Source organism: Polistes dominula, unplaced genomic scaffold (assembly GCF_049000335.1).
Source record: "Polistes dominula isolate Pdom_NZ unplaced genomic scaffold, Pdom_raw_medaka contig_83, whole genome shotgun sequence".
Taxonomy (NCBI): Eukaryota; Metazoa; Arthropoda; class Insecta; order Hymenoptera; family Vespidae; genus Polistes; species Polistes dominula.
This window is the reverse complement of record NW_028301032.1, coordinates 1,678,829-1,704,517: the sequence shown is the minus strand read 5'-3', so window position 1 is coordinate 1,704,517 and position 25,689 is coordinate 1,678,829. Positions and strand designations below refer to the sequence as shown.

The 25,689-nt window shown below is 32.4% G+C and overlaps 2 protein-coding genes across 7 annotated transcripts in view; one reads left to right on the top strand and one right to left on the bottom strand.

Moving 5' to 3' along the window:
- hiw (MYC binding protein highwire) overlaps positions 1-25,689 on the top strand; it is a 220,257-nt gene that overhangs the window by 182,220 nt on the left and 12,348 nt on the right. The gene's annotated exons all lie outside the window — the stretch shown is intronic.
- Positions 413-25,689, bottom strand: LOC107069311 (uncharacterized). Its single transcript, XM_015326526.2, has 4 exons — positions 24,843-25,689; positions 3,489-3,908; positions 3,120-3,412; positions 413-2,870 (listed from the first exon to the last, which is right to left on the bottom strand). The coding sequence occupies exons 1-4, from the start codon at positions 25,104-25,106 to the stop codon at positions 1,046-1,048; spliced, it is 2,802 nt and encodes a 933-aa protein (XP_015182012.2). The 5' UTR covers positions 25,107-25,689; the 3' UTR covers positions 413-1,045.

Below are 25,689 nucleotides of genomic sequence, written 5' to 3'. Positions count from 1 at the left end.
CGTATTATACTAGAAATAGATATGCAAGAGTTTTACAACGTTTTAGGGCATAAGTAAGGACGATAAAGAGACTAAGATAACAGAAAATATTTTTGATGTAATCTGATTACATGAATTTTGACCTAGTCATTCAATAAAGATTGAATTTTGGGGAGTTAATATGATTTATATATTAATATTATGACGTCCGGTAGTTCCACGTTGGTGCCATGCGAAAACTATTGGGTAAGTGCCGGTGACACCATGTTGGTGCCATGTGAAAACTTTTGGGTTAGTGCTGGTTGCTTCACGTTGGTGCCATGTAAAAATTATTGGGTAAATGTCGGTAGCTTCACGTTGGTGCCATTCAGAAATTATCACATAATGTTAATTATAATAATAATAATAATAATTAAAACAATGAAGACACATATTTCGTGGTCCTTGTAAAATATTCTTTTTTATTAATACCTGTCGTAGTATATTTGTTTTTTTTCTCTAACTATACACGTAAATCGATATTGTACATTTGTAGTATCTCGAAAATAGTCGATTTAAATTATAAAAAAGAAAAAAAAGGTGAACGGGTCAATCTTTGTCCATTTTTTTCTTTCTCAAAGTTCAATGTGTGCCCCATCAAAGTTTGCACTACGTTATATTATAATGTCTATTTCGATGGTAGAGTAATTTAAAGAATCAAAAAAAAGAAACAACGCGTCAGATTATTTTCAATCACACGCGACCAACATTAACATAAATCTTGATTGATAGAAATATATTTTCACGATATACGGAAAATCCAATTTACACTATTAATTCTCGATATGTTTTTCTTTAATCATTTTTACAACTTAATAATAAAACTTGTTCTCCCACTAAAAATGCTCCTTCATATTTTATACGGTTTAGTATGAAAATTGTAAAATGAGGAGCATGAACGATGAAAACGATACGAGTTACGAGGAAATTGATAAACATTTTATCATAGTCATAATCGTCAGTCATTCTCGACACAATACATTAACACATAATATTTATATCACAGATTAATCGGTGTTAAGCGTGATTACGCTTTAGCCGTATTACTCGATTCTTGATCGGGTTTGGTAGGCAGTGGTCTGTTTGCCATTTTAGCGGCCGGTGTTGAAGTTTGAGGTTCCGGTAATTCGGAGTAAAGATGAGCGGTAGCATCGGAGGGTTCGGCGTATTCGCACAACAAGGAATTCGGCCTTTTGCTATTGTTATTGATCTTAGTTGCACCGAGAATACTCTCTCCTAAAGCTTTCAAGAAACTCATCGGCCTCCCTTGTTGATGATTCCTGAGGGATTCCAACTTTGGACTTTCTGGAACGTCGAGTTCTCTTTGCTGTTCTCCTCTATTTGTGGAACAACCATTAACGAGAATATGATCGTTTACTACGTCCGGTGGTAAAGGTTGAGGTGCTCTACCAGCTAAAGTTGCCAGAACCGGTTGTGAGAGACGACTTGTACTGGGAACCGTTTCGTCACCAGGTAACTCGGCATACAAATGATTTTGATCGTTGGTTCTTTGGTCACGCGGTTCCGTGTATTCGGTTATGGTAGGTCTAGTTATTAATAAACCTGTCGGTAAAAGTTTTTCGAGGGACGGGACTCTTGTACCAACGCTGACCGAAGGTTTGCCAGGTCCACGTTGCTTTTTCGTTTTGGGACGTATCACGTCGTAGGTGTTTTCCTCTCCTGATGCACCCCTACCACTACCCATGGTCGTCGTCTGTCTGTCGTTGTTGTTGTTGCAACTTTCTTCTACCTTGATTAAATCGTATAGATGTTCGATCATATCTCTAGCTTGACTATAATTATCGGGATCGTTTAATCTATCTCTTAGATCCCTCAGGTACTCCTCTGTTAGTTCCTCCGGTAATGTTTGCGTAGCCTTATCTTCGGTGTACTGATAAAGTCCAACAGTCTCCTCCTCTTCCTCCTCCTCCTCTTCCTCTTCGGTAACATCCGGCTGAGTTTCAACCTCTAGTATTCTTGTCTCTGGCTGAAGACCAGCGTATTCGTGAACGCTTAGTCTGGATATCGATCTTGCTGACGTGGCAGCGGTCATACCACTGTTGGGTGAGAACCAGCTGGTTAGATTCATCAGCGGACCCGATGTTAACTTGGGACAAACACCGCGTCTTCTCATGTATAAAATACCCGAAGTTAATATCACTACGAGAACGATGAAAACTGCTACCACGCAGATCACCACGATAATCCTTTTCTCACGCTCGAGTTGTTCAGGATCGCTCATTTCAACGTCAAAGTATCCTTTGTGTCTTGGATAAACGTGAGGACCTACGCTAGGTGGACTCACACTTGGTTCAGGTTTAGATATTGGTTTTTCGCAATAAACGTGACTGTCACCCTTTCCACAGATCAATCTTGTGAAATTTCTCATGTCCAAATAACCTTCCGGTAAATTGAAACACTTTTCAAGAAATTTATCCACCATGCAATAACTCGAGTCCATCATCCACGATACCGAATTGTTTCTACCGGTTATTTCACGTACATAATCTTCCAATTTGCAATTACACTTTTCTTTGAAATAATTATTACCAATTCGTGCTGTATTAACTTGCTGAGATATACCGATAAACTTCAACGAACCCGGCCAAGCATGTTCTATGTGATTTCCTGTAAACGAAAATTCGAACTTTGGCGCCGATTTCATTGGTTTGGCGTCCATTTCTGCTACGATAGCATCCGATTCGAGATCGACGAAGAGATTATGTTCAATGGCGATGTGATTCCATTGATGTAGAACGATCGAACGATTGTGAAGACTTTGAAATTCGTTGTTGCTGAACGTTACAGTTGCTGCTGATATATCAATGGCACCGGATTTAACATCGGATAATCTATCAATCAAATTAAATACGTTTCAAATTAATACAATCTTTTTTTTTTTTTTTAAATAATAGTACACAGGTAATCCTTTCATAAAAAACCATACTTCTATGGGAACATGATTTTTACTTAACATTTAACAATGCACTTTAGATTCTTGTAAGACACGGTTTAATATTAAATTAAATTTTTAGGAATGTTTGTTTATTGGGTTACAGAAGGATTACCTGTATATCGTATGTATATTTTTGTATTTTTACCTGGAATATTGAATAGTAACGTTGTCATGTCCAGCTCGAAAAGCACCGCTCTCGATAAGTTTCAATCTAACGTCAACGAATTCTAAACTCTCGATAAGAATCTTATCACTGAAGGCTCCAGATTCTATTTCCGATATCGAGGCGTTGCTGATGATCACGTGGAAGATTGACATTGCACAAAATGCTTCTTTTCTTATAACCTTAGTCCAAATATCGTCCATTCGTACCTCTGCCACCGATGATGGAAATACTGCAGTTGGTAATTCAGTAATTCTTACGCTTTGGAACATAATCTACGAAAAAACAAAATATAAACAAATAATAACAATAAATTGTTATGTAATTAAGTAAAAAAAAATGATGTCGAACCTTCGTTGCTTGTCCATGTCTGCCATATTGCGCAGATTCAAATTTAAATGCGTTGCTAGATAGTTCCAAGGTTGGTACCTCTTTCACCGTTATCCACAATAACCAAGAAAATGCGTTTGGTTTGATTGCAACGTGTTTACATCTGGATATCAATACGCTCAATGTACCACGTGAATTTCTAAACGCGTGACTCTCAAATATTACACTGTTACACTCGGAAACTTCTAAATGTGTGTTAGGTGCTCTCAAATCTTCAAAGGCCTGCCTCTTCGCTATGACGCTGTAGATATCGGATACGTGGACCCTTTTCAATGGTGCACCGCCAGCGAATGCACCGCTTTGGATTCGCAATTCTCTGCAATGAGATACCTCGACTTCCATCGCTTCCGATGGAATCGTTCCCTCTAACAGTTCCACGACCTTTAAGTTAAACAAAAATACAAATCATCATTTTTTATTTAGAATTTCACGATTCAATTCTCAAATTGAAAAGTAGAAGACAAAAAGATCAAATGAAATGGAGAAATGGGACGAAAATTCAAGATTTTTGTTTGTTTGTTTGTTTTATTCACCACGTTGCATTTCATTTTAATTTTTTTTTAACACGAGATGCAATTACGTTAAAAATTTTCATAAATGTGAAAATACTTAGGACAAATTCAATTATTCACTGGAATATATTAGAAGGGGTGAAAAGTTAGTTCTCTTTCTTTATGGTCTCTCTCTCTCTTTCTCTCTTTTTCTCACAGGTTGCATTTTATGCATCATGAATGACAAGTATTACGATCTTTGGTAAATAATGATCATAGAAAAATATTCTTTTTCCTTGGCACGAGATATATGAAGTGAGAGAAACGGTGAAGGTTTGGGGTTGGGAGTTGGGGGGTAGTTTATTTCTTAGCACCCCGTTATCGAACTATTCTATATCGATATAATCATAAATAATGTTTAAAAGGTTATACCTAACCGATGTAGGAGAAAACATTCTGGATAATATACGAAGATTGGAAAATATGAAAGAAGAAAAGTCTTTGCATACTCTTGCACTTATGCACCTGTGCGTATGCATGTGTGTATGCGTATGCGTATGCATTTTTATGCACGTTACGTTTGAGACAAAATCGAAGAAAATCTATTGGATGATTTTAAGAAGATTATACTTTGAATAGAAAAAATTGATTCTCTCTCTCTTGAGAATACGATAGAAAAAAATAAAATTAAAAAAAAGAAAAAAGAAGAAGGGGTAATCATGCTCGTTATTTCTCTTGAACCCTTTTCGTAAAACATGGATACATCGATAATCCGCAAAAGGTGAAACTTCAGCTTAATCTTCGATATTTTATGCATCAAGAAGCGAGAGGTAAGAGCAGTAGTTTATTGCATCTTACTGCATGTTATACTTCCGCCCTTCCTCCCTTCCCTACTCTTCCCTTCCCTTCCCTTCCTCAAAATCGTGAACCACAAATCTCGCTTTGATGAATCGATATCTGACACGAACGATGCAACTTGATGATGCTGGTTTTACAACGTTTGCTCGTTTCGGTGATGCTACTTCAATCAATCGAATTTAATATAATCGATAAAAAAATAAACGATGTTATTATTATTATAATATGTATAAATATTTATACATATATATGTGAAATTAATATACGAAAGAAATAGAAAAAGTTAGGTTATGTTGTATAAAAATCTGAAAAAATCGTACGACGTGAATATATTCGAATAATTGAATTGTAATACAATGCCATCTATTGAAAAATTCCAGTACTCAAAGACCTAAATACCCTCTAAATAATTAAATCCTTAAATTAATAAATAAAAAAATAAAAATAATTGCAATAAAAGCCATCTTATTTTTTAAGTTGGATAAAATCACACAAAATAAACCAAAATTTCATCAAGATAAATAATTTCAATGTATTATAAAAATATTATAAACATTTATTGGCAAGATGTCGATCATTTCGAAGGTTAGGTTAGTCATTTGTATTACTTCAAACGAATCAGATACTTCAAATTCGTCATGTGACGAGTTAATAATAATATATGGAAATAAGTTATTATTTTTCATTGACCATGAGATACTTTTTTTTTCTTATTACTATCCTAGTATCATATTATAATCTTCTATCTAACTTTTATAATTATTTACGATCAAGTTTAGTTTCCTTTCACAGGATACATATATATAGGTAAACCGCAAGTATGATAAAAGTAGATAGAATCTGGTTTAACCAAGATATTGTGGTCTATACAACAGTAAAGTAACTCTAGACGTTATCGGAGTTTCAAGGTTAGAATTCATGCATACAACTAACATTCTCGATACGAATAACCAGTCTGTTATTGGCCCACCATTTAGTTAGCTTTAAAAGTACTTCCGCCGACGTCAACTTCCTGACTTCTTCGTCTCATATCTTTATTAAAGTTTCTTCGAAAGTTAAATCAAAATACGTTTGTATCATTTTCTTAGTATTATTATCACAATAATAATAATATTAATAATATTTTATCATGTATAATATTATTTGTTATTTTTAGTATTATATTTAAAAGATATTCGATGAATTTAATTATCATTTTATTTATTTCTTTAAAAAAAAAAAAAAAAAAAAATAAAAGTGTTAACAAAGCGACTAGTTTAATTTGAAAGTGAAATAAATTTAGGATGCTATTCTATAATATTTTCTTTCTGATATTCAACTATCTCGCATTCCTTCCTGAATAGAAAAATTTGAAATGCTTTTGAACGAATCCCTAAAAATCGAATCATAAAATTTACATAAGAAAACGCATTCTCCTTAGAACGAGAATTGATTTATTTTTCTACCAACACAATGTAAAACGATAATTCATCATACAATGATACTTAGGATAACTCACAAGAATACAATATCAACGTTTTATATTTTCCTATTGTATTCTCAATTAGAGGCCCAAATTTAGAGTAGTAAAGAAAAGTTTAGAGGTTATAAAGAAGATTTTTGAAAAAAGTAGCTAGAAAAAAATGTGATTGTACTCGTATGTTACAAAGGAAGGGTTGGTTTCTTTGGTAAAGGACAGTTATTATGAAAGAACCCCACACTTCCTATCCCATTATAGGATCGTTCTAGCATTATAAGATAGGCACGTATCCATTACTAAACTAAATTCATTATCTCGAGATATTTCTGTCGACCTCGGATATCACAACATCCATTTAGTCGTACGTGTTAAACGAGAGACTGGATGGGTACCGTATTAAAGTGCTCATAGCAACGACAACTTGATTCATTGTAATGAATTCCAAGAGCTGAGTTATTATATATATATATATAGCAGTTGAAAATATAATACGATATAGTTACACGTTTTATTGTATGAGAAACAATTGTTTAATAATTTATTTTTATACGTTTATAGATTATTTTTTATTATATTTAAACGATTTAGATTTTGTTTAATAGACAAACGAATTTATTTGACTAGTGTTATATAGTAATTTTATTTATTATAGTATTTATTTACAGTAATTTTTTTTCAAGTTAGTATTCGCGATTATTTGTTAATTTTTATTGATAATTTAAGGATTTATTTATTTAGAGGTTATTTAAGTCTTTGGGTACTGGAATTTTTCAATAGATGACGTTGTACTACGATTCAATTATTTCACGTTTTTTTTTTTCAGATTTACATATGACATTAATAACCTTACTTTTAATATTTTTCAGTGCATTATTATTTATTTTATGTTGTTTTATGTTTAATTTGAATTCCAATAAATTAATAATGAATATTAATTTGACTGCATTAAATTAATTTAGAATGAAATTAAATTAATACTTTTTATAACAAAACCACACAGCTACGCAAAACGTTAGCATCCTAGTTTCAGTATAATTTTTAAAGGACAAAAAACTCAGAAAAATAATTTACAAAAAAACGTTAGTTTTCTAATGCAAAAAAATTAAACGTAATATTTCAGTAAAAATAAAAAAAACGATTACATCTACGTTCAGTCATCGTCCAAACTAAACTAAACTAAACTAAACAAACCTCGTTTAACATTAGTCAAGAAAAACGAAAATACGATACTTCAAAGTAGCGGAAAAACCATTTGAGTAGTTCGTTAGCAGAAAGATGATTCATATAACAAACTGTGTTAGTATGAGTGATGTTAGTCAAGGCAAAACGTACATTTGATTTTTTGTTTTTTTTCTTGTTTGTTTCCCTTATCTCGAATATCTCAGTTATTCTGTCGTATGTAATTCGAAGCTAGAAAAGTAAAGTAAAAGTGTATGTGTGTGTGTGTGTGTGTGCATAGGAGCGCGAATTCAAGCAGGCTGCTCCTATATCCGTTTTCTTCTCGTTTATCGGCTTGCGAGAACGTCGGTCGAGCGTAATTTGCGAGACTCGATTTCAAGCAAGAAGTTCTCCTTGAACCTATCCACCTGCCAGTTCCACCAGCCCACCCCTCACCCCTCACCCCTCCTGTTTACCTGCTAGCTTGCTTGCTTGCTTGCCTGTTCTTTCGTTTGCTACTTTGTACAGCTCATTCACCTGGAAGTGAATTGTATTCTTCGAAAGTGTATCTTTTCCTTAACCCAAGCGATATTATCTTGTCAGTTTATCGAATCGAATAAAACGATTCGAGATTACTCCAACTGAGAATCTTGTCGATATATAAATATTCATTTATAATATATTCAAGAAATCTGATGATTGTAAAATTATGTTTCAAAGTAACAACCGCATAAATGTTATGTAATAGTAATAAGAGTATACTTTCTCAAGGTCACTAACTATTTCTTCTATTTATTTTTTATTCAAGTATTTTTTAAATGCATTTCAAGGAAATCACATGCAATGCTTTTGTTAAGAAAATGTGGATGCGTAATACGTGATCCGAATGAACGATTAAATTGTTTTCTTTTGTTTTATATTTAATTGTATTAATAAGTGATGACGTATTTAAATATTTTTACTGAGAAAAAATACAATCAAACAGATACTATTATTATCAGGAAGATCGTGTTACAAATTTTAGTTTAGCAATATCAAAAATATTGTTAATAATTTCTCGTGATAATAATTAAATTTAGAGATTATGTTTAAAATCAAGGATCAAATTAATACAAAGGAGTTGTACAAGGTGAACGATCCTTTAAAGATATGATCAGATAAAAAGGAACGTACTACGTTGCAACGACTTATTGGGAACAGGGTGCGGCACTTTGCTTAGTTTCTGACTGGCCGCTCCCGTATTTTAAGGTTATGTTTATAACCAATGAACGAATTTACATTATATTTTAATCAAAAAAAAAATGATTTTTCATATTATTTAAATTATAATATTGATCTTGCTTATCATCTTAGATAATTTTATTTCATTTTTTTTTAATCATTTCGTGGGAATGTCTTTTCTAGGTTAGTTCAAACATAACGAAATGTTAGTCGAGAAGTTGAAAGTTGAAAGTAGAGCAGCAGTTGTTGACTGGCTGGTTAAAGAAAAAGTGAAAAGTTACGAACAACTTGTTTTTTTTTCTTTCTTTTGAAATAAGAGAAAAGGAGAATAAAGGGAAAAGATCTAAAAAAAAAAAAAAAATAAAAAAAATTCACTTTAAAGAGTCTTAAGAGTCTTAATGTTGAAGTAGAGTAGTAGTTCACTGTGCGATAAACCAAGGAAGAAAGAAATCCTGTAATTCTCTCTTCATTCCTTCAGACAAAAGTCAAATATTTTTCTTTGCATGAATCAATGACGTCATTCTATTTCCCTTCTACGCCGTCCCTTTTCTTATTTTCGAGTGCATCGTTCTTGAGAACAGCTGTTGTGTCGTCGTCAAACTTTCTTCCTTCTTCTTCTTCTTCTTCTTCTTCTTCAATAAAATAAAGAAAAATCGTGAACACGTGCGCATAAGATGAGTATGAGAGGGTGGGGGTGGGTGGGGGGGGGCTAGAAATAGATGAGATGAGATGAGATGAGATGAGAAAATAAGAGAAGAAAATTGCGTTTCCTAGGATATTCTTTTTCTTGACTAAGGTTTTCATACGATGAATGACTAAGACTTCAGTCTTAAAATTCATACGATTTTGTGAGTTGCACACTGGTGACTCAACTAAGAGACAGGGATAACGTGCCTTGGTTATTTTTGACCGTCGGCACAAAGAGGAAGAGAAGAACCCGACTTAGTTTTCCCCCCTTTGCCCTTCGAGTTATGAACGACGAAGTAAAGCATGCTTCTCTCTCCTTCTCCACTTCGTCCTCATCCCTAAAACTACTGCTGCACCCTGCAGCACCAACAGCAGCAGCGTGTAACTATGTACGTTCTTGATGATGGTGGTAGTGGCAACAGTTGCAGATTAATTTTGTAGTACCAAGAAGATGATGATGGTGATGGTGGTGGTGGTGGTTTTGGCGAGAAGCCACTATCGTCCTTGTTCTCTAAGAGAAACGTTGCTGTAACTTGGGTTCTTTCATACACCTTTCGTTGTACAGCACGAAAGCGGATCCTAGGAACACGTTGACTATAGTATATTTCCTTCTCTTCGTTCAAAGTCTCGATCCGATCAAGGTCGATCGATCTATCCTAATGGAAAACGACGTTGTAGTACTTCGTTTCTTCCTTGGAAGTACCTTAGAGGATAATGTATTCGATGGTATACTACAGCTCTTTGGTACCTCTCTCTCTCTCTCTCTCTTTCTCTCGAGAATTATTGAACGACTTTAGAAACTCGATACTGTTTAATGAAGTATAAAATGTATCCTGCCAAAAATTTGGGGTTTTTTTTTCTTTTCTTTTTTGGCCTCAGACCACCACTAGTCGACTAAGTAATCTTCTCTCTTTTGTTTTTTGATAAATCATTTTATTACAGTTTATTATAATTTTTGAAAGATTTGTTAACCATTTTATGCCTTTTTGTTTTTTGGTTTTAATTTGTCATGTAAAGTACATTTAATTATGTGAGTGTGTAAGGTCCATTGTTTCTCTAGCAAACATATTTCAAACTTTTCTCTTGTAATATTTTTTATCTATTTTTTAATCTGTAATATTTATATTAATCTGGAAAATTACAACCTTAGAAGGGATATATAAACTATTTTCGAATTTACATACATACGAAAAATGTTAATTGAACACGTTTCTAACATAACCTACAAAAAGATGGGAAGATCGGAAAAATAATGGGGGAAATGAAAGATACAAAAAATGTCTGGAGAAGAAACAATTTTGTGTTTTTCTATTTTGAATTCAAATAGAACGAAACTATCCTAAAATTATCCTCAAAAATAAAACAGATGTGTGCAGATAACACACTGTAGAAGTGAAAGCTTCAAAACTTTTGTACTCTTCCACTTCATCGGTTTTACGATTTCAAAATTAGCTTCGATTCTAAAAAAGTTTTCACTTAAAAAAAAAAAAAAAATAAAATAAAATAAAATAAATAATCGATCTAAAAACTCGAAATAAATAATTAAGCATCCTCTCGTTGTAGTACGTGTAACGAATTTCTTTCGATTTTTCTTTATTTCGTATTTCCTTTTTTTCTATTATATATATAGTAAGACGATACGTAGTTCAGCTTTAAGATGGCGAGTCACGAACCATCGAAAGGCTAGCTCGCCTTCTGAATCAAAATTGGCAAAGGAATCGACGATCTTATCTTGAAAAGATCGTGAATCGCACTCGATAAACTTAAGTCCTAATGACGAACGTTTAAAGCACGATAAAGTATGCGGTTCACGCTGCCCTAACCTCCCCATCCACCCACCCCCTGCTTCTTTCGCATTCTCCAAATTGAAGACGTCGTTGGGAATATTCTATTTGTTCTAAAGCTATTTGATTTTCATTCTAGTCTCGAGACGTTACGAAGGATCTAATACGTGTCGATGGAATCAAATAGAGAATCGATTTAAGAAGACTTTGATGAACGATCTTCGATGACTATAACGAGAAAATAATGATTTTTTTCTTTTTATTTTTTATATCTCGTATTTTATAATAATACTATGATGTACCAGTCATGAGTTGCTATGGTTTTGTTATAAAATATTGATTTTTATTATATTTCTAAATTATTTAGTAAATTATTATGATAAATAAAATAATAATACACGAACAAATGTCAAAAGTAAGGTTAGTTACGCCATATGTAAATAATTGAATTGTAATACAGTGCCATCTATTCAAATTGTAGAGTACCTAAAGACCTTAATAACTTCTAAATAATTAAATCTTTGAATTAGCAATAAAAAATAAGAAATAATTGCTATAAAAATTATCTTCTATACTAATTTAACAACACACAAAATAATACTACAATTGCAATTGAATAAATAAGATAATAATACAGGAAAAAATATAAAAAGTAAGGTTAGTTATGCCATATGTAAATCTGAAAAAAATCCTGAAATAATTCAATTGTGATACAGAGTCATCTATTAAAATTTTAGAGTATCTAAAGATCTAGATAACCTCAAAATAATTAAAACTTTAAATTAGCAATTAAAATGATAAAATAATCGAAATAAAAATTATCCTATCGGTTCAGTAGTTTCGAAATTCATTGAAAATCAACAATGTGACATTGAATTTTGATATATAAAGAAGATTTTGAAATAATTGGGATTAATATTTTGGAAATATTTGATACAGTATTGTTTGAATAAAAGGAGAATTCCGGAAGCAATTTTTGCTAGTCTAACAGACGACGAAATTCTTTGACGGTGATAAATTAAGGATCCCTGGAAACAGACAGTAGTCGTCGCGTTCACACGTAAAAATAGTTCTTAAGCTTCTAAAGTTCGAAATAACAGATGCGAAGAAATGAGAGGAAAGAAATGTTAAAAGAACATTAAACCCTAAGAATTTAATTTTAAAGCAGTCCTTGAGCTTATTGAAAATATCCATTAATGAATACATAATTGTTTAGAATTTTGTCAATATTTTTATTAATTTAGAGAATTTTAATTCAAACTGTATTATAAATAACTTTAATTTTACAATTTAATTTTCTAAAAACAGATTTTAACTGTAATACTTAGGCAATCATCCTAACAACTATATAAATGGAAATTAAGTAAAATTACATTAACCAAAGTAAATCAGAGAAACAAGAAGTTTAATTTAATATTTATGTAATTAAGAGTTTCATTTGGAGTAATGTATTTGAAATTACTTAAAGTTACAATTACAAACCTAACCTTAAATTAAATATTACTATTATATATATATTATATATAAATATATTTATAATACATTGTAGAGAAAAATAATATATTTTTTTTTTTCAAGAGATATACATGATTGTTAAAATTATGAAATAAATATGGAAAACTTGAAAGTACTTGAACTTTTTCTAGAAAGGTGGTAACCGTGTTCATTCATACGAGAATACGTGGCATATGCAGTTAATAGTTAAAGTGAGTCAGAAAAGGGATAGGTAAGGGTAAATGCAGGTTAAAGAAACAAATCCTTAGTAGCAAACACGTGTGCAAAGGGGCGTATATATGGTAAAGCATTGAACCTTACAAAACCGCTAACATTCGTGGTAAGCATAAGTTCCTAGTTAGAGTTTCATAGTAAATTCTATATCTACAGAAAGTCACTAAAGAGAAGTCACTGTTAAATTTGGCAAATTTGCAAATGTCAGATCTTCGCAAAGTTTGATTTTACTTTGTCAATAAAACATTCGAATATACAAGTTGCAAATAACAATTTGATTTTATACTATGCGAAATATTGAACTTGTTTTTTATTTTTTATTTTTTTTTTTTTTTTTTTATTGAAAATACAATGAATTTTTAATACGATTTGCAAAAGTTTTTCACAGAAGTAATAAATGATGACAATTTGTTAAAAGATGTTACGTCGTTCCATTATATCTTGTTAACAATTCTCTACGTACAAATTGAACGATCTATCGATCCTACGAATCCTACGTGTTTCGCATAAACGATCGTAGAAATAGTACAGTCGTCTCATAAATTTCAAATATCAACTTGTCAATCTGTTCTCTCGGTTATCATCGATTGTACGAGAATTTATTTTTTACCTGTATCGACATTCCTCTGATAATATTTTTTTTTTTTTTTTTAATCCACTCCCTACACATTTTTCTTCAATTTTCAAATATTTAAGTATAAACGTATAATAAAAATTGATTGTGAATTTGTCGTTCAATAAAAATCATTCGATTAATAATCCTTTTTGGTCTCTCATAGAGTTTGTAATTTTACACGACCGTAAAAAAAAGAAAAAAAACAATTCAAAAATCTTGTTGGACAGGTAAAAGTGTTCTCGTGTGTCGTACCGATACCTACACCTAAATACGAAAGGAAAGATTCTTGAATTCGATATGACAGGTAACACCACCATGGGAGTTCAATGTTCGATCAATAGAACGTCGAACGGACACACGAGTATTCTCTCTCTCTTTTTTTTTCCATACTTTCTATCCAGTTCATATCAATCACAAAATGGCGTGGATAGAATAAAATGAATTTTTATTGGTAGTAGACGTTAAAACTTATAATAGAACGAATATAAAGTTGCAAAAGCACTCAAAAATGATTATTCATTTGAACAAAACAAAAAATATGACAAAAATTCTCTCTCTCTCTCTCTCTCTTTCTTTTGAAGATGAGTATGCTTTATGGTTAATTTCAGAATTTCTGGATGCCGCATTATCGTTGAGTACGACTAATATTTGTACGTGTATGAGTAACATAAAACGTATAGAAGATACTCTATGAAGTATGTGTAACTGAAAGTGAGAGAGAGAGAGAGAGAGAGAGAGAGAGAGGGTAGATTGTACATATACAAAACTACGTATGCATCTCTCAGTGAATGTGGTGCAAGAATTTCGTGGAACTCTCCATAGAGCGTTATGGCGGTTGCCACGGGAATGCCGGAAGTTAATTCGCGGAATGGTGGTGATAGTGATGGTGGTGGTGGTGGTGCACGCGCTGACACTCCTTCTAGCCGCGAGATGAAATTACTTCTGCCTCGCATATGGGCGAACCACGGTTTACGAGAGAGACAAGGATAGAGATAGATAAAGAGAGAGAAAGTGTAAGTATATATATATGTGTGTGTGTGTGTGTGTATGTATGAGAGACTAGAGTCGTGCTTTTGGCCCCAACGTGCAAGCCCCATTATGCATCGCCATTATGCACCAACGTGTACGGGGTTCGAGACCAGGGGTCACGTCGACGGATAATTCGGTTAATTGTCGACCCACCAGTAGTAACAGCAAGCACATGGATAAAACACAAGCTAAATTCTCAAGCAACTCTCTCAACGAGTGAAAATTCAACGATCCTCTCTTATCATCGTTTATCATCAAATATATTTTTTTCTTTTTTTACTTTCAATGATCGTAATAATTTTACGATTTGTTTTTATATCGAAAACTAGGTCACGATTTGCTGTAATTTTGTTCATTTAATATAATTCTAAATTATTTTATAAATTATAAAAAGTAATGTAAATAATTGAATTGTAATACAACGTCATCTATTGAAAACTTACAATACCTAGAAAGACTTAGTAAAACTCTAAATAATAAAATCTTTAAATTAGCAATAAAAAATACCAAATAATTGAGATAAAATCGATCCTATATATTAAGTTAACAACGCACAAAATAATACTATAATTGCAATAAAATAAATAAAATAATAATAGAGGAAAAAATATAAAAAGTAAGGTTAATTACGCCATATGTAAATCTGAAAGAAAAAAACCCTGAAATAATTGAATTGTAATACAACGTCATCTATTAAAAACTTACAATACCTATAAAGACTTAGTAAAACTCTAAATAAATAAATCCTTTAAATTAGCAATAAAAAAACAATCTTATATTCTAAGTTGACAAAAATCACAGAAAATAAACAAAAATTTTATTAAAACCAGCTCAGAGTAATTTCGAAATTTATTGAAAACCAACAACGTAACACTGTATTTTTATATATACAGAAGATGTATCTTACACTTTAATCGTGTAAGTTTAATTTAACATTCCTATTTTTAGTTATAACAAGTATACAACGAATTTATGTATCTCTTTAACAGCGTTGAAATATTGTTTACGTTGTTTCTTACATAGGGATTGGGTTATAGTTGCTATCTTTAGTGTTTTGGATACATTATGAGTATCTAACATAAGACTAAAAGCATAGCTACTGTAATTCTTGATAGATGTATTGTAATAGTATGAGATAGAAAGTTCTCTCCCTTTCCTCTCTTCCTCCTCCCTACCCTTTCTTCACCCCTACTTTTAAGTTTCTACACAGGAAGGATAGAGTAATTACTCCTCCCTGTCGAGATTACATTTTACTTGAACAGACCTAGCTATCGTCTTGGTTAAGATTAATGAAATGTCAGTGACTCGTGTTTCTAACAGTTACCATAGCACTTGGATTGTTATTATCAAGTATTTCTCTAGCTGCAACGATAATTTTAACTACGACTCTCTTCATTTATTTTTTTTTTTTTTTTATTAAATATTATTTTACTTGATTGACAATACGCATGTATTGTAGAATGTTTTTGGTATTTTTTTAAAAATGGCTTTACTTTCCAGGGTTTAATTGTACATTTGTTATATTTTATGCATAGATTTCTTTTGTTCTTTTTTTCTTTTATTTTTTAACAACTTGTAAATCAAATAAAAGTACTGGTATTTTATACATTTTGTTCTTTCACAAAATTTGACTGAAGATTTCCCTAGACGAATGATTATTTTTCTTACGTTCCTCTTTACGATTATCTACGTCACATAACAGGAAACAGAAATTTGAACAAAAAAAAAAAAAAAAACATAAAAAGTTTTTTACGAGTCGGTGTTCAGAAAGAGAATCCCCTAACTTGATGGGTCAGACGGTTATGGTTGACCTCCGAAAAAAAACGAAAGAGGGGAATTCCTAAGCAAGGTCGAAACTTTGTCTCGTATCTCATCTTTGAATAGCAGAAGAAAATGCACTCCTAGAGTTCATGAGAAACGAACAATGAACCTACTATTGCGCCAGTTGGTCGGAAGATATAAGAAACATAGATAAAAGGCTTGTTTAAAAAAAAAAAAAAAAGATGGAAGAAAAAAACCATAACCCCTCGACGATAATGCGGAACGACACTTATCGAACGACAAAGCGTACCCGTATTCTTCGGAATTATCGCTTCTAATTAATCGGTTTGTAGAAGAAGAAGAAGAAGAAGGAGAAGAAGCAGAAGAAGGGTTTTAACTAACGAGATGAGAAGTGTGAGAGTACCAACAAAACAAAACAAAAATAAAAAGAAAAATCATCACACGAAAAAGTTTCGTGCTGCTTTCATCGGCATCCTTTTCTAATTATCGAATATACAAATGTAAATATTATCTGACGAGTTTTGATAAAAATATAAATGAAACACAAATTGAAATTCAATAATTCAGTTAGTTTTAATGAACTGTTCAAAGGACAATTATTTTTTTGTTGATTACGCAAACGTTTTGATTTATAACAATTGTAAATAATCACGTAACACTTCAATTCGTATGAATTGTCATAACTAAAAGATAAAAAACCAAATCGATATATCGGATGATTAATTCTCGTAATTCTTATTATTTTTGAAATGTTATAAACGTAGTAGCCTAGTTATGAAATCTCTCATTTTGATTACATCGAACAAAATGATTGCTTTCTTTGTGAATTGCTTTTCCACTTACGAGAAGAAATGATCCGTTGGTTAAAATTATCCTACACGCGATATTACGTGTCGCATTACGCATAATGAAAAAAGATAAGGAAAAGTATGCCAATGATAACAAAAAAAAAAAAAAAAAAATTAAAAAAACACAACGAGTTGTACGTCGCGTTTTGACGTTTACAATTTATGAATTTAAATACGTTATTATCTACAAAACAATTTTTGCAATAATAATCATTGTTTCAATATTCTTAAATACATTTTTTTATTACATAAATTCAATCATCGATTGAAATATAAAAATGTCAAGAATTAATTGTAAGAGAAAATGATGCGAATGAAATTAAGATTATTTATTTGCAAGGAATTTTTGTGGTGTAGAAAAAAAGAAAAATTAACATTGAAAAACAATCATCGTCCATAGGTGAAGAAGATAATCCTATTTCCTGCATGATTAATATTTCCATGCAGTACTTATACTTTAGAAAAAAAAAAACCCCAGAAACAGATTACGAAAAGAAATATATTGAAAGATGCACTCAATGAACAGAGAGAGAGAGAGAGAGAGAGAGAGAGAGAGAGAGAGAAAGAGAGAATGTATTAAGTGTGAAAGAGAAGAGAAGTGGTTGAGTATGATGATTCGACACGTCGTTAACCTCTTAGGCACGACTGAATGTTGCATGAGACTGTCTCTGTGTACAGCAGGGTTTAACAAGAATTACGTGTAAACGATAAAAGTACGATGTGTGACGAATAATGGCTGTTATATTTTAAATTGTAATTTTATTACATTAACTTAAACAATTTACTTTAATAATTAATAATAAAATTAGATATAATATATTTTAAAAGATGTTAATCCGCTACGCGCCACTATAATAGCGTGCGTCTTATTGGAAGATAGCATTCGGGAAATCCCCTATAGTTGCGCTTCCTACTGGAAGATGGCATTCGCAAAAGCCACTATAATGGCGCTCGTAGTACTGAAAGGATGGCATTAGCAAAATCTCCTATAGTTGCGCGTCGTACGAAAAGATGGCATTCACAAAAACCATTATAGTGGCGAGCGTCATATTGGAAGACGATATTCGGGAAAGCCTCTATAGTTGCATATCCTACTGGAAGAATGGCATTCGCAAAAGCCACTATAATGGCACGGTGGTGTTTAAAATGTTAAATCGGTAAACCTAAGTTGCCTATTTCCACTACCACATAATCAACATATGCAATAGTTACCTATATACCTGATCATGACACATACTAACGAAGAAAACTCATGAACACATGCCTAGTAAAAGCAACAGCAGCAACAGCAGGATAGAAAACGAGATGCATCCGCATAGTAGACACGGTGGTTTTCACTCTCTCATTCACATGCGCACGCGTGTGTGGCCAATCGCGATAACTCGAGTGTACTCGCGGGGTGTTACGAGAAGAGAAGAGAAGAGAAGAGAAGAGAAGAGAAGAGAATTATCGTTGGGAATGAACGAAGCAGGATGTCGACTATATCTACACGCCCCCGAGCGAATTCTCCAGACAAAGCGAGCAAACCGCAATCGGCCTAGATGAGAAAGAGAGAGAGAGAGAGAGAGAGAGAGAGAGAGAGAGATGAGAGAGAGAGAGAGAGAGTGTGAGTATGTGTGCGTGTATTGTGCAGCCGCTGCCCGTCCTAAAATAATTTATCTCTCCGTTGGGATACATTCTGTAGCCGAGAGTGATAATGGCATGTACTTCTCTCTTTCTCTCTCACTCTCGTACGCACGCGTATTACATAGAAACCACTTTTAATCCTCTACCCACCCTCACCCCTCAACTCTTTCTGTTTCTTTCTTTCTCATTCTATGTAATCTCGATCGAACGATCTACGTTTATTGGATTATCAAAGTTATCGAACATAATACAGATTGATAATAATCTAGGAAAGATATACAAGATTTTCTATGATACATTTTATATCCTATTCTAGAATAATACGATAGTGTAGAACCATTAGAAAATCGTCAAATTTTTGAATAGTAGTGTGAGAGTATTTCCAAAAAAAAAAGGAAAATGACCGAAACCAATAACGTTACTACTAACGTATATGCCTCCTATTTTTTATTCATTCCATCTATCCATACGTCCATTTATCTATCGATCTACATCTCTTTGTATTTACTCGTCCGTGTATATTCAAGCTTGAAAAACCATTTTAAATTTCAGCGAAAAAATATCAAAGCAACCTCCGGGCACCCTGCGCATTTTACTCTACTCTGAAAAAAAAACCCCCTATTCGGATCAACAACTTCGAATATGCAACTAGTATTAAAGCGTAATCATCGATTCGATCTAATAGAATATGTCAATGGGTGGTTGGTTCATTCATCAAGGAAGAGAGAGAGGGCGGGGGGAGGGGAGGAAAGGATTACAAGTTTTCAAATATTTTTTATAAATCTACCTTTTTTGTCGAATGAGAAAAATGAAACAGATGAACAGGTTTGATAAAAGTATAACTTTAAAAGTTATCAATAATAATAATAATAATTATTATTATTATTTATTCTATTTTTGTGAGTTTTTTTTTTTTATAAATGGGACTCATTTCTTTTTTTTTTGTTTAAATGTAAATACGTAATTTGGCTTAGGATTGTCCCAGTTATTTATATATACATGTCATGTAAAATAATTTCGATTCTACGAACTGTAATTGAGGGATAGGGGGGTGAGGATGATCGTAACTGTCAATTAGGTTACTTGACTGAACCTTTTCTCTTACGTTTGACCACTCTTATCGAATTTTAACAGTTCGTAGAATTCATATTTTATGTTTCAACGTATATGTTGAATTTTATTCGATAAAAATATGTCGATAACGTGAGATGCCAATAAATAAAATGGATAGTTGAATGAAATAAAAAAAAAAAAAAAAAAGAAGAAATAAATAAATAAAAAGATCGATAATAATTCTTAGCACGTGCATGAACAACATTTACTTTATCGTATAGCACTTGCTAATACTTTTAAAACCCGCATGATTATACCATGAATAAACATGGTTAATAAATACATGGGTAACACCAACCAGAGATTCGTTCATCGTCATCGTCATCGTCACAGTCGTTGTCGTTGTCGCTGTCGTTGTCGGAGAAGAAGTAGAAGAAGTAGAAGAAGATGAACATAATTCGTTGAAAGGGGCCTATTGTGAATAAATTGAATCGAAAGATCGGAACGTTCATGGACAAGATGGATGAACTCGAATGAGCTCGACGAACGTGTACGAGCGTGAACGACAAAGAGAAACACGACACAGTGGGAGCATTTTGTGCTCACGAAATTCCCACCACAAAACCCCCATACCATTCAGCATATATGTATGCTATTCCCCTTCCCTTCTCCACCCCCTTTTGGAAGACCTCGTAAAAGAGAGTGAGAAAGAGAGAGAGAGAGAGAGAGAGAGACCATCAATTTATTAATCCAACTAAAACGTCATCGGCAAAGGAAGGATCCTGTTTTTGAGGTGTGGTCGTACATATATATATATATATATATGTATAAATTTATTTAAAGTGAAAAATAGAAATAGAAATAGAAAGAGAGAGAGAGAGAAAGAGAGAGGTAGTATTATTTCAAAAAAAAAAAAAAAGGGAAAAGCATCTAAAAATATTTTTGTGGTGGATTGTTCCTTTTGGAATTCATTGTTCTCTTTTCTGGTATTCCATCGTTTTATATGTGTGTATATATTGACCAATGTATACTAACGCAACTATCGATACTGTATCGAAAAGCAATAGTTGGATCGATAACGAATATACTCGTTTAGATATAAAATTATTCTGTAACGCTCGAATAAGCACAAGAGTTTTTGTGGAATTTGAGCGTGGGGTACTCTCAATACGTATAAATGTCAAACTGTTGTTATTTCGATTGCTTTTCTATGTTTCATGGTGATTATCATCGAGAACGTTGTTGAATTCGTTCATACAAAAAAAAAAAAAAAAGAAAAAAAAATAGAAAGAAACAAAGTTGTTAAAGTCAGCATTGGTTTTGTTTTTTTTTTTCATGATGTATCTGAGTATAAAAGTTAAACTACGGTGTATGGTAATTTCTAATGAGTATTGTTTTTTTTTTTGTTAAAATTATTAATTATCATGTAATTTTTCTTCTCGCATAAATTTTAAGGTCGATGACCGTGAGTGTGTAACGGTAAATACGAAAGGATGAAATTAAATCGTGGTTGCCAAGCCAAGCCAAGTCGGCTGGCGTTTGCCTTCGGGTTTGATCGTAAAATCTTATGGTTGGTAGCTGTATTCTACGTAGAATAACGTATGCACGTAGATTATAATAGTTTCCTTTTATTTCAACGATATTAGAATACTTTAAATTGATGGAAGAATGAAAGTAACAAAGGTACAATCGTATGAACGTAATTTACTAACCATAAATACAATTGAAAAAAATAAAAGAAAGGTATTATATACAGTTAACTTGGTAACGAATGATATTACAACCCGTCTGTAACTCTCCTATGGTTATTTTAAAACATATGTGTGACGATGAACCCTTCAAGCGGAAGTTACACGCGCAGGAAGTTGCCTAGGTTCAACCGAATGCATAAGAACGATTTTGAGGGCCCTATCATTTCGTTGTGATCATTTTATATATTTTCAAGTTGATGATTATCTTTTTATTAGCATGAAACGAGTTAAAAATTAATTAACGTTCTAAAATATTTTCTATTTAATTCTTACTTTTATACAGTAATTTCTTTTTTGTTTTTGTTTTTGAAATTCTTTTTATTTTGTGTGATTTTTTTTTTAACTTAGTATATAAGTTTTTATAGCAAATATTTTTATGTTGTATTGTTAATTTAAATATTTCATTATTTAGAGATTATCTAGGGGTCTTTAGGTACTATAATTTTTCAATAGATGACGGTGTATTACAATTCAATTATTTACATATGGCATAACTAACCTTACAAATTTACAATTATTTTATCTATTATTCGATAAAATGATCTTATACGATATATTTATTATTTAAGGGTTATCTAGGTCTTTAGGTACTATAATTTTTAATAGATGACGGTACATTATTGCAATTCAATTATTTGGATAATTAAATATGACAAAACTAACTTTACTTTTTATATTTTTTCGAATACTATTATTTTGTGTGTTGTTATAATTTAATAAATAATTTAGAATTATAATTATTCAATCAACATTTTATAACAAAGCCACAGCAACACGTATATACATTTATATATATGTCTAAAATATATATGTGTCTAGAAATGGTGAGACTAAAAGAGAGAGAGAGAGAGAGAGAGAGAATGATGACAGTGTGACGAGGCTGTAAATGGAATTAACAACGTTTGGACGATAAGTGACGTAGTCGCTAGATCTGATTCGATTAGGAAGTATATTTTTCGTTTGACGAGCAAACGGAGTCAATGGACTGACCGCGTTTTTCAAAGGCAACGCCTTATGGTGTCACTAACGTTCAAAATTATGAACAAAAAAAAAACAACAAATTATAAAAAAAAAAACTCCTTCATTGTAAAAAAAACATTTCTTTTCCTTTGTATAAACAGAGGACAAATATATTAGTCGTAAATCCAATAAAAAGAACATACACACACAAAAAGAAATACGTGGAATAATTAGAAAGAGACAGGAAGGGAAAACTATTGTCAAGGACACACTTATGATTCCCCCTTTTTTACGAATTAAACCCAGTTCATTTTCAACCCACGCGAAAATCGTATATGGAGTTGTTTTGGACGGAATGGGGGGGAAAAAAAAAAACCAGGATTCTGCAATCCGCATTGCTAACTCACACGAATTGCGGACACCGTACACACTTTGCCGACTCTGTTAATTAATCAGAATGATTTATCGAAGAGGAATTTCCAATGTTGCATATGTGTGTGTGTGTATATATATGTGTGTATAGAATCGTTAGAGACGTGAGAAATAATTTCTCTTCGAACGTGAATTTTCAACATGATTCCACGGGTGTTCGGTGGTCATGTGATGTACGCCGCTTAAATTCTCGACTTGGTTGCGCGCGGGCGCATATATACGCTTTCAAAGGAACGAACGAACATGTTAGGTACTCTCGTTGCTATCGTATCTATGTATGTATGTATGTATGTATGTATGTATGCAGGTCAGAGAGATGGTTAGAATGATAGGAGATAGACCAGTCCAGTTTGCAGTCAAGAAGCGTGGCGTTGATATACACATACACATACATATATTCATTTATACATATGTAGAAACACGTGAACTCTCTCAGAGTCTGTGACCTCGGAAAACGAGACACTTCTTTTTAACTTAACGCGTCACGCGTTGTTTTAATTAACTCACGTAATCTATTTACCTTCCCTTCCTTATGTGATAAAAGTATTACATAGTACATTATGTATATGTATATATACCTATATTTATTTATTTTCAGAATCGACATGTAAAACGAAAAATGGGGATAAAAGAGAGGAAGAATTATGCGAATAAAGAGATAAAGATTCGTGATATTTACCAGGTTTCCAACTCTCACATAAGTGTGAGGTTATTTTATCCTTTTTGTTTAAGTTTATACATAAAATCGACTTGCATTTACATTTACACAAATGTATAAATTCGTTCCCTTGTTTAGACGTTAATACCTAGATGTATGTACGTTTATCGTGGATTATGATATTTAACTGCGTTAAAACTCGTTCTTTGTGTATTTCTGCTAACACGTATTTCCCGCCATAATTCGTTGGACCAATGATTTATATTCTAATTCCCCTTGAAACATGATCCTCATGTCCGATTTCGTAAAATTTCATCGTTGAGTATTACAACGATCTTTTTTCTCCTTTTTTGTATTTAGAAAAAAAAAATAAATATGAATGAAAGGTAACAAAAGATAACCTCTTTGTGAATTGTAATGAACTTAAATAAATTGAACTTTAAATATATTTGAATTTCTCGTTATGATCATCATCATTAATTTTTATTTAAAAAAAAAAAATACAACAAAGTTACTCTACGTTGAAAATATTTACTCGAAGGACATTCCCTTGCATACTTCCAAGAAAGGAGGACTAATGTTAAGATATTCAAATGACGAAAGTTAAGTGCATCGCGTGGCGCATACGCAAGAGTTTCCTTCGTAAGTCAAAGTAGGCGTCGAGAAACTTGCAAAGCTTCTCGTCGACAATATTACTACAGATCCTTTCATGTTTAATCCTTTAAAACTAACAAGAGAGAGAGAGAGAGAGAGAGAGAGAGAAAGAGGCACACAGAGAGAAAGAAAGAAAGAGTTACGCTTATTTTTGATTCCTTTAGTGAACGATTAAAATGGAAGGAAGAGATTATTTTCTTTTTTCGCGTGTTCGTTAGAGACACGTTAAAAATAGTTCACGAAACGTTCAAGCATCGCTTTGTGTCGGTCTAACGAGAAAACCCTTTTCATTTTTTACATTTCGAGAACAACTACGATGATATTTTTATTTTATAAAACGTTAATAATCAATGAAGTATTGGTTATGTTCAATGTCACGTATTTTGAAACAAAGGAATAATTAGGAAACATCAAAAAATGGGAATGAATATTATTTTCTAATAGAAAATGTATTTTGTTAGTTGGTATTATTGTACAAACAAATTATCGAAATTATATTTTTGTTTGTTTTTTTTTTCACCTGATCGTTAGTGAACACGCATTTGACGTTAATCCAACTATGTGCTTTGACGGTGCAATTGCATCCGTCCATGGCGCATATCCCTGGCGCACTTTCGGCTAAACACAATGCTACATAGGAGCACAGTAGAACCACCACAGATATCATTGCACTGTGATTATTATTATTATTATTATTATTATTACTATTATTATTATTACTATTATTATTACACTTTGACCAACCAAATGCACCGAACACACTACATTTTCCACTCATTTTCATTATTATATTTTGACCACAAAGAATACAACGATGTTTTCCCTTCTTTTCTTCTTCCTACGTTCATCCAATAATAATAATAACAACAACAACAACAACAACAATAACAACAACATCAACAACGAGAGTAGAATCGAATATACGTCAGTTCATTGAACCAACTGGCCGATCATCGTCGTCCTTGATCGGACGGTCTAAAACTTTCATCGATTCTATCATAGCTCGTTTAAATTATGACCAAGAATAATGATTGGTTGATAGGATCATTTTTTTTGAATTGATCGTATTTGGATCGATTGCATTCGATAGATCAAACCCAATCAATTAATTACAAAATATTCTATCCATTGATTCTTTTGTTGTTGTTGATTTAATGATCCTTTTAATTCCAATAAATTATTAATTTTGCTAACACGAGTAATGTTAGTTTGGAGAAGGATGGATAAACAACAAGATTTCTTGGTCGGATTTGGTAGGATGGGTGATTTTAAAGTTAGGCACGCACGAGGCCCGGTTCGTTTGCGAAGAGGCAGGCTAACTAAAGACCAGCTGACGCGATCATGACGGAGGTTGCTTTGAAACTGTG